Genomic DNA, 9,616 nt, shown 5'->3' with positions numbered 1-9,616 from the left:
TATACAGACACTCTCAGCCATATACAGGCACTCCCTTTAAAGCACTATGAGAGTATATGCACTCCATCAATTCATTCATTAATAAAATGTGATTGTCATTTCTCACACCACAGTCTTGAGCTGATCATGAAGTGCTCTCTGACTTTAAAGTCAGAGAGGATGGGTCTGATAGAGAAATAATTTAAGTGTCAATTGAGCCATCCAAAATATTGAACGAGGAATCACTCAGCGGCTTTTGACAGTGTCCATACAGAGTGACTATGAACTTATACATGGTTCAGTTAAATAGTCACATAAATAGCTGACATATTGGTTTGATCCCAGCAACATTGAGCAGCACGAGTTTTAGTTCAATAATCCAAGCTTTTTCCCCATAACTTGTATGACTAGCCATTTAAACTAAACTTGTACACTACAAACCTGTTAGAAAACTGTGACAAGTGTTACAAAATTCTGGGAACTTTCAACATATTCCCTGGTTTTTCCAGAAATTCTAGTTGAAAGATTCCAGATTTCCTGCTTATTCTCTCCAGGATTCCCAGAATTAGGAGAGCATAAGCAGGAAATCCAGAATCCTCCAACTAGGATTCCTGGAAAACCCGGGAGTTGATCGAACGTTCCCAGAATTTTGCAACCCAAATCCTCTGGAGTCTAACTGATCTATACAATGTTCCCCTCTGCTCAGAAGTGCTAGCATGTACACAGATGAATGTCAAAAGGGTTATAATTGTAGAACTACAAGGATTTATTTCAATTTAAATAAGGTCTGGGTAAAAAAATAAAACATACAGTAACTTGACACTCAATGCATAACAAGACAACATACAAGACAGTAAGATCCAGTTCTGGTTTGCCACTGAAATAGCTCTTTCTCAATAGTCTTTCCTCATGTCCTCCCCCCGTCCTCCTTTTCAAAATGGCAGAGGGAAGTGAGGTGACAGGAGAGCATTAAAGTAGAAGACTAGATAAACCTTGGATCTTCAGTTCCATCTCATTGTGAAGTCATGGGCAGCAGATTTCGACAAAGAACATGTTTATTCCTTGTAGGAAAAGGAAAAGGCAAGATTTTTGAGTGAACAGAGTAACCGTGCGTATGGTTGTTAACAGACTGCATGGCTGAAAAACGATGGCCAATGTTTCATTAACAGTGTGTCAGCTGTGTAGGGTATCTATGTTTAAGTACTAAATGGCACCCTATTTCCTATGTAGTGCACTACTTTTGACAAGGGACCATAAGGCTCTGATCAAAAGTAGTGCACTATGTTGGGAATAGGGTGTAATTTTGGATTCACATAAAGGTTTCACTTTGAATACTTGTCAAGACACACCTGGAAGCGGTTTCTGAACACAAATTAAAGCTAGTCCTGGACTAAATAGCATGCTCAAGGGAGAATCTCCATTGACATAACTTTTTAGTCCAGGGACAGGCTTAATGTCTGTCTGGGAAACCAGCCCTACAAGTTCATCTGAAAACAGCAATTTGAGAAGTCACAGTTCATCTCATCACATTGGGTGTTTGTTGGTGAGAAGAAAACATTCACAACTGAATAACTGTCTGGCGTTTTCTTCATGTTGAGCTTTGGAGATATATGTAATGGAAAGAACATTTGACACCAGTAGTTGCCTGTCTAACAACAATAACATAAAATGGCACAGGTTTGAAAATCTTAAGTTTGAGCTTTTTTTGTTGTTGCTGGAAGTAAGCACGTTAACACATTTGTACATTTAGCCTAGTACTCAACTAATACACTGGCTTTCATTATTAGCCAAACAGTAGTTCAAATCAAGTGTGTCTACAATCCACTTCATTTGGTGGGTTTTTTCCTGGGACTTTCACTGATACATAAACTAACACTGTCTGGGTGTAATGTCAGAGACCAATTGAGAAATTACATTTCCATAACTAGCCTATCATTGTCAGTGTTTTTCTAGGTTTCATTATAACAATCACCATTGTTACCAATAATTCACTGCCTCTTAAAACTGAGTTCCTGCAAATTATGTATTTATTTCATATGGCTCACATAACTCTCAAGCCAAGGAATTCAACAAGTTGAGTAATCCTAGTTGTTATTTGTGGCCAATATATTTCACAATAGTATTTTTTTATATTTATAAATATGCATTTATTTAGTGCTTTTGATGTCTGTTCATAAGCCTTAATTTATTCAGTTGTCATCAAGGAAAAATAAATTCTGAAAATGAAAAACATAAGTTTACAGAATTGTTATTTCAACATGATTGAATGTAATGCATTTTCTCTTATTTTGTACTATATGGCTTTTCGCAATGCTAAGCAAAACAGACAATTCTCCTGGTTATGAAGTGTTATAATGCATTGTCAGGCAACCTACTAAAAATACCTTTTATTTTACTTGCACATCATGCTGAATATTCCCTTGGTAGTGCTGAGAATAAACAGATAGGCCTACAGCTAGTAGTAGCCATAATATGAATAGAACCTTTTGGTTCTGGAAATAATTGCATGTTGTCCTTAATGATTTGTAAAAAAAAAAAAGTTAGGATATAATTTTGTCAGGCCATGTAAACCTTATGACTAAAACATTGTTGATTGAGAACGGCTGGACATTTAAGACATTTGGCATTTACATTTTAGTCATTTAGCATCTTATCCAGAGCGACTTACAGTTAGTACATTCATCTTAAGATAGCGAGGTGGGACAACCACATAAGAACGGATCTCATTTCTATTTGGAGGGTTGTGTTACAAAAAAATGAGTTGGCAAAGCACACATTTTTTTTTTAAATACCTTCAACTATTTCATTGTAAACATTCTCAAGTGTTCCCCACTACATTTGCCACTAAAATTGATTACTTTATATATTTCTCTCCAATATACATTTCCACACAAATAAAATAATGAGAATTGAAACAAACTGAAAATGAACTAACACTAAAATGACACTCTCCAACCATACATACACATACTGCAAAGGCTTTCAGAACAACATTGGCTTTTAAAAGATGAAGTATTCCAAACAAATAGCACGACCCCCAGAGTTGTGGTGAATTCATTTTTCTTTATGTTGGGGTGCACACCTTTATCTTAAAAAAAAGTCAGTTTACTGCTTAAATTGAAATGAAATTGACCCCAACCCTGGGGACGACGAGCTAGTGAATAGGCCTAGGCATCAACGCCATGCACTGCACTGATCTCAGATGACATCAGTGTCATTTTAAGAACACTAGATGCCTACAGCCACACATGGAGTCGAGACCCGCGTGTGCAAACCTACCCTGGCCCCCTGTCCAATGACCTTTCTGAAGGAAAGAAAAAAAACTTTAAATACCAACAGTCAACTTGGAACATGAGAAGAATGTCAATGTTTTTAACGTGAGTGTTTTGAAGGTGGCAGTCAAACATGTTACAGAGCCAATACATTAGGAGAGTAGGAGGTCTAGCCTAGTGCTAAGTAGTGCTGGTTTTAAGCTAGTTGTCTCTGCTCTTTTGGCTGATATGGGAGACCAGGAGAGAAGGGCATTGAATACCATATCCGATATGTGACAAACCATGGCACAATCCCCAAAACTGTCCCGAGAAGCTTCTCAGGGAAAGAATGAAAGTACACCGAGGTACACACAAACATCCATATCCAGGTGATTACTATCCAATTAAGGGAAACATATAACAAATCCAAAACAGTATTCCTGTTCTTCTTCACCAGGTGCACCATAGGTGCCATTTCTTCGGCAATGATGAGTGCAGAGTACGACAGAATGAACGAGTGTCCTGAGATGGCAAAGCCGTCCCATTGACCGCCAGCATTCCTGCATGAGGTGATGTCATCATGTGGGACTTCCATGGCTTCAGATTCAGGAACGTGACAGGTACCTGTGGCATTGTTGATGTAGGAAAAAAACTTGGTGATGGTGTACCAAATGGCTGTGGCCACCACCAATGAGCTCAGTCGCCGGAGGGCAAAGGTCAAGTTCTTGTATGACGTGAAGAGGATGAACGGGGTCAACAGCAGCAAGGACCAGCCCCAGGAAACTTTGACAAAATACCTGGAAGAGATACAGGAAGTGGTCATTTAGGTAGCACTGTCACACAGAGTTGAGAACCAGACTGCAGGTATTGGTAAATACATAGCTGCAGGCAAACTCTCTCGCTGACTGACGTGTGTCTAACGTGAGCCTAGAAGAAGAAATTGGTAAGGGGTTGTTGTAGCTAGCCATCTTAGCCCCATGTCGCTCCTTCTTGACAATTTAAAGATGGTGCAATGGGCTGACGCACCATAGGGGGCACACTGCCTGCCCTCCTGGACATCTACAGCACCCAGTGTCACTGGAAGGCCAAGAAGATCAAGGACCTCAGCTACCCGAGCCACAACCTGTTCACCCTGCTACAACCGAGAGACTGATAAAGAGCTTCTATCCCCAGGCCATTAAACTGACCCTGCCATTTAACTAACCATGACCACATTCGCATAGAAATGTGAGTTATAGATCTGTCATTCTAATTGAATGCCAGTCTAAGAAGCAGTAGAGCTGTTCTGTGTGCTATTTTTATGCTTTTTCTCTCTTTCTATTTTTTTTTTCTCTCCATATTTTAGTTTTGTACACCAGCTTCAAAAAAACGAAAATACATTCTTTTGTTGTTGATGCAAAATATATAAAAATATATTTAGATGGTACAATGACTCTAGTGCTTGTTTTCTCACATTAACTGAAATTAGGCAAACTATATTAACTGCCATAATGGTATTTTAGCGATCCATGGTAGATGTCCTTCCTAATAAATATGCCCCCCCCACCACCACCCATCCAGCTGATTTGAGCTGCTGAACAGTACTTGTACTTGAGATGCGTTTATGAATGAGAAAGTGAACTTGCCATTTCCAAAAAGTTTAGAAGGGATGCCCTGCTTTGCTCTAAGACACCAACAGCCAGCCAGGGTGTCCATTTAAGCCTAATTCAACTGACACATTTGGCAATGTTCAACTTCAATTCACTTGGCACTATATATTGTAGCTTAGCCATACTCATTGATATTAAATTAGAGATTAGGCTATACTTTTGGTGAATTTACAAGGCATTGCAAGCCAAGATTGAAAGACACAGATTATCAATATCCCTTGCTGGCTCACCTGCTCTTTTTCTTTGCTATGAAAGATGCGAGTGTGTTCAGTCACAGAGTTTCTAAATCCAGAGGCGCAACATCGCAAGACTTCTGGGAATGCTTGCGAAACACACCAGGCAAAGATTTGGGGTTTGAGAAGTCCATGAAAGAAGTAAAAAAGGTGTGCCTTAGTTGTACATTTTCTTGAAATCTAAAGGCACAACCTAGATTCGGGCCAATGTCTTAAGTAGTTGAACATGTTATTACTCCAAAATCGAAGGCGACAAACTGACATTTTCGTGAAAAACAACTTTATGTTGAAGGAGTGCCTTTGATTTGACGGCCTATATATGCAGAGTTTGGCGTGAGACGACTGCAAGACCCGGTGACTGTTTCCTTTTCTATTGGAGAAGCAGTTTTATCCTATCTTCATACTGTACTGTGTATGGTTCAGTCTATTGCATGTAGAATACTTCAGCCTACTCATTGACAGACCCTACTTTAGTGAACTTGAGAGACCGTGCAAGCCAAGAGATTGCGAGAGCCTACAGCATTGTGACGGCTTATACATATTTTGATTACCGCAGTTCTGACTGTAGGCCTGCTGGCCGACCTATGCCGCTCCCATCTCTCTCCCTTCTCTTTGTTGTTAAAGATGCAAAAGATTGTATTCTCTGAAGTAGCCTATAGCAACTACTCAGTATCCTCCGTTGCAAAAATACTGAATCTTAGGAGTTGATTCCGCTACTTGAGTCGACAGGCAAGGAGTTGAGGAATCTATTATTTTGTAGTAGACAATCTCTCAACCAGTGCCATAAGGACTTTGATACCGCTCAGTGATAAGTAGTGCCCATGTTGTCAAAGCCAGGGGCTCAACATATTCCCAGCGTGCCTCTCTAGTGTAAAGTAAAATGGACAATATAAGAATGGACAATCACAACTGTTGTCCAAGAATTTCACCCCATTGTCATGATCAGTGGTTCAAGTTTATCTGACAAGCTGATCATAGCAAAAACAAAATACTTTGCATTTCCCACTGTGTAAACACATTGCAAAATAGGCTCACAACAACTCCTGATGAAGTTGGGTAGCATGAAAAAAGTATTGGTGTATGCATGTATTGGTTTTTGGTCTAGTCCGGACCAAATCAGATGTTTATGTTTGGTTCAGATTTTGTCCGGTCAGGACCAGCCTTGATTTGGACCGAACGTAGACAATTACGTCTTTTCTACATTCATTCGGAACCAACATCTGGGAAATACGTATTTTTCCACTTTCATTCAGAACCTAAAATGAACCTGATTTTAACATCCCGAAAATATGCATTTTAAACTTATGTAAAAATGCATATTTTCACTTGTCATTCATTACTTAAATTCAACGTCTGCACCTATCCGCTGTACAGTATTTGACCAACAAAAAAAAACGTAGGTGTTAGCTAGCCTACAGCCTCAATGATTATCGAGCTGTCATTGTGGCTAGCTAGTTTGCTAATGGGTAACCGCTACTTACATATTGACAACATTTCTTCTGTTGCTGAAATATGTCTCCGGAACGAGCTGTGTCCAATTTACAAAGGATCCCACTATTGAAATAGCAAAAAAAATCTGAGCCAATATAACACGGTTAAAAGGTTTACTCCAAAGTGCAGCAAAGTTGTCCACGATGACATCCACGGCTGCCATGTTGAAATGCGGACACATGGAACAAGAATGACCTGGGGATTGGTAGGTACATCAGCCCTCTCTAGCCAATGAACTCTTTGAATGTTGCATTTTGGTGTTACGACAGGATGTCTTCTTCTCTGGTATATTCCACGCGGTTCTGACGAGGTGGAATAGAGCAGTGTTGGAAAAAGTAAACAATTGTCATACTGAAGTAAAAGTAAAGATACCCTAATAGAAAATGACTTAAGTAAAAGTAAAAGTGAAAGTCACCCAGTAAAATATTACTTGAGTAAAAGTTTGATTTTAAATATGCTTAAGTATCAAAAGTAAATGTATTTGCTAAAATATACTTAAGTATCAAAAGTAAAAGAAGAAATCATTTAAAATTCCTTATATTAAGCAAACCAAATAATTAGGGATAGCCAGGGGCACACTCCAACACTAGTGAGTCCGCCAGATCAGAGGCAGTAGTGATGACCAGGGATGTTCTCTAGATAAGTGCGTGAATTGGACCGTTTTCCCATCCTCCTAAGCATAACAAATTGCTATGAGTACTTTTGGGTGCCAGCGAAAATGTGTGGAGTATGGAATGTAGTGAACAGTGAAGTGAAGTGAACAGTCTATGACTTGGGTGATGGGAGTCTGACAATTTGTTGGACCTTTCTCTGACACCGCCTAGTATATAGGTCCTCGATGGCAGGAAGGTTGGCCCCAGTGATGTGCTGGGCCGTACGCACTACCCTCTGTAGAGCCTTCTGGTTGGATGCCGAGCAGTTGCCATACCAGGCGGCGATGCAACCGGTCAGGATGCTCTCAATTGTGCAGATGTAGAACTTTTTTGGGGATCTGGGGACCCATGGCAAATATTTTCAGCCTCCTAAGGGGAAGAAGGCGTTGTCGTGCCCTCTTCACAACTGTCTTGGTGTGTTTGGACCATAATAGATTGTTGGTGATGTGGACGCCAAGAAACTTGAAACTCTTACCCCGCTCCACTACACTACTTTGTTGAAGATACCTTTGGCAGTAATTACAGCCTCAAGTCTTTTTGGGTATAACGCTGAAGGTTTGGCTCACCTATATTTGGGGAGTTTCTCGCATTCTTCTCTGCAGTTCCTCTCAAGCTCTATGAGGTTGGATGGGGAGCGTCGCTTCACAGCTATTTTCAGGTCTCTCCAGTGATATTCGATCGGGTTCAAGTCCGGGCTCTGGCTGGGCCACTCAACAACATTCAGACTTGTCCCGAAGCCACTCCTGCGTTGCCTCGGTTGTGTGCTTAGGGTTGTTGCTTTGTTGGAAGGTGAACCATCACCCCAGTCTGAGGTCCTGAGCCCTCTGGAGCAGGTTTTCATTAAGGATATCTCTGTACTTTGCTCCGTTCATCTTTCCCTCAATCCTGAATAGTCTACCTATCCCTGCCACTCAAAAACATCCCCAAAGCATGAAGCTGCCACCACCATGCTTCACCGTAGGGATGGTTCCAGGATTCCTCTAGATGTGACGCTTGGCATTCAGGCCAAAGCGTTCACTCTTGGTTTCATCAGACCAGAGAATCTTGTTTGTCATGGTCTGATTCTTTTAGGTGCATTTTGAAAAACTCCAAGCGGGCTGTCATATGCCTTTTACTGAGGAGGCCTGATTGGTGGAGTGCTGCAGAGATCGTTGTCCTTCTGGAAGGTTCTCCCATCTCCACAGAGTAACTCTGGAGCTTTGTCAGAGTGACCATCAGGTTCTTGGTAACCTCCCTGACCAAGGCCCTTCTCCCCCAATTGTTAAGTTTGGTCGGGCGGCCAACTCTAGGAAGAGTCTTGGTGGTTCCAATCTTCTTCCATTTAAGAATGATGGAGGCTACTGTGTTCTTGGGGGACCTTCAATGCTGCACACATTTTTTGGTACCCTTCCTCAGATCTGTGCCTCGACATAATCCTGTCTCGGAGCTCTACGGACAATTCATTTGACCTTATAGTTTGGTTTTTGCTTTGACATGCACTGTTAACTGTAGGACCCCTTACAGACCAGTGTATGCTTTTCCAAATCCTGTCCAATCAATTGAATTTACCGGAGGTAGACTCCAATCAAGTTGAAGAAACATCTCAAGGATGATCAATGGAAACAGGATGCATCTGAGCACAATTTTGTCTCATAGCAAAGGGTCTGAATATTTATGTAAATAAGGTATTTCTGTTTTTCAATTGTAATAAATCAGCAAACATTTGTAAAACCCTGTTTTCGCTTTGTCTTTATGGTGTATTGTGTGTAGATTGCTGAGATGTTTTATTTATTTATTAATACATTTTAGAATAAGGCTGTAACTTAACAAAATGTGGAAAAAGTCAAGGGGTCCGAATACTTTCCGAATGCACTGTACACACTGTACAATGGTATGTGGACACCCCTTCAAATGAGTGGATTCAGTTATTTCAGCCACACCCGTTGCTGACAGGTATATATGCAATATCCATAGACAAAACTTACTGAAGAGCTCAGTGACTTTTAATGTGCCATTGTCATAGGATGCTACCTTTCCAACAAGTCAGTTTATAAAATGTCTGCCCTGCTTGAGCTGCCCCGGTCAACTGTAAGTTCTGTTATTGTGAAGTGGAAACGTCTCGGAGCAACAACGGCTCAGCCGCACACAAGCCTAAGATCACCATGCACAATGCCAAGGTCAGTAAAGGAAGAGAACACTCTACATTCCCTTCTGTAACCCATTAACAAGGATGCTTGGAACCAGACATTTATTTTTATTTTGTATGATACCCATCAAGGACGAGACTGGTGAGGCCACCTCCAAGGTGATAGTGGACATCTTCAACACCCACGGTTCTCCTGAGGTTACCTCGAGTTTTGGAAGGTAGGCTATACCTTCCA

The 9,616-nt window shown here is 40.8% G+C and overlaps 1 protein-coding gene across 1 annotated transcript; it reads right to left on the bottom strand.

Annotated features, from left to right (window-relative positions):
* Nucleotides 1-721: 721 nt before the first annotated feature.
* Nucleotides 722-6,822, bottom strand: LOC124032218 (acyl-coenzyme A diphosphatase FITM2-like). Its single transcript, XM_046344463.1, has 2 exons — nt 6,594-6,822; nt 722-4,027 (listed from the first exon to the last, which is right to left on the bottom strand). Exons 1-2 carry the CDS (start codon nt 6,782-6,784, stop codon nt 3,448-3,450), a joined length of 771 nt encoding a protein of 256 aa, XP_046200419.1. The 5' UTR covers nt 6,785-6,822; the 3' UTR covers nt 722-3,447.
* Between the last annotated feature and the right edge of the window lie 2,794 nt (nt 6,823-9,616).

This window comes from Oncorhynchus gorbuscha, linkage group LG03 (assembly GCF_021184085.1).
Source record: "Oncorhynchus gorbuscha isolate QuinsamMale2020 ecotype Even-year linkage group LG03, OgorEven_v1.0, whole genome shotgun sequence".
In the NCBI taxonomy this organism is placed as follows: Eukaryota; Metazoa; Chordata; class Actinopteri; order Salmoniformes; family Salmonidae; genus Oncorhynchus; species Oncorhynchus gorbuscha.
Note: the sequence above shows the minus strand (reverse complement) of the source record. Positions and strands in the feature narration are given on the sequence as shown.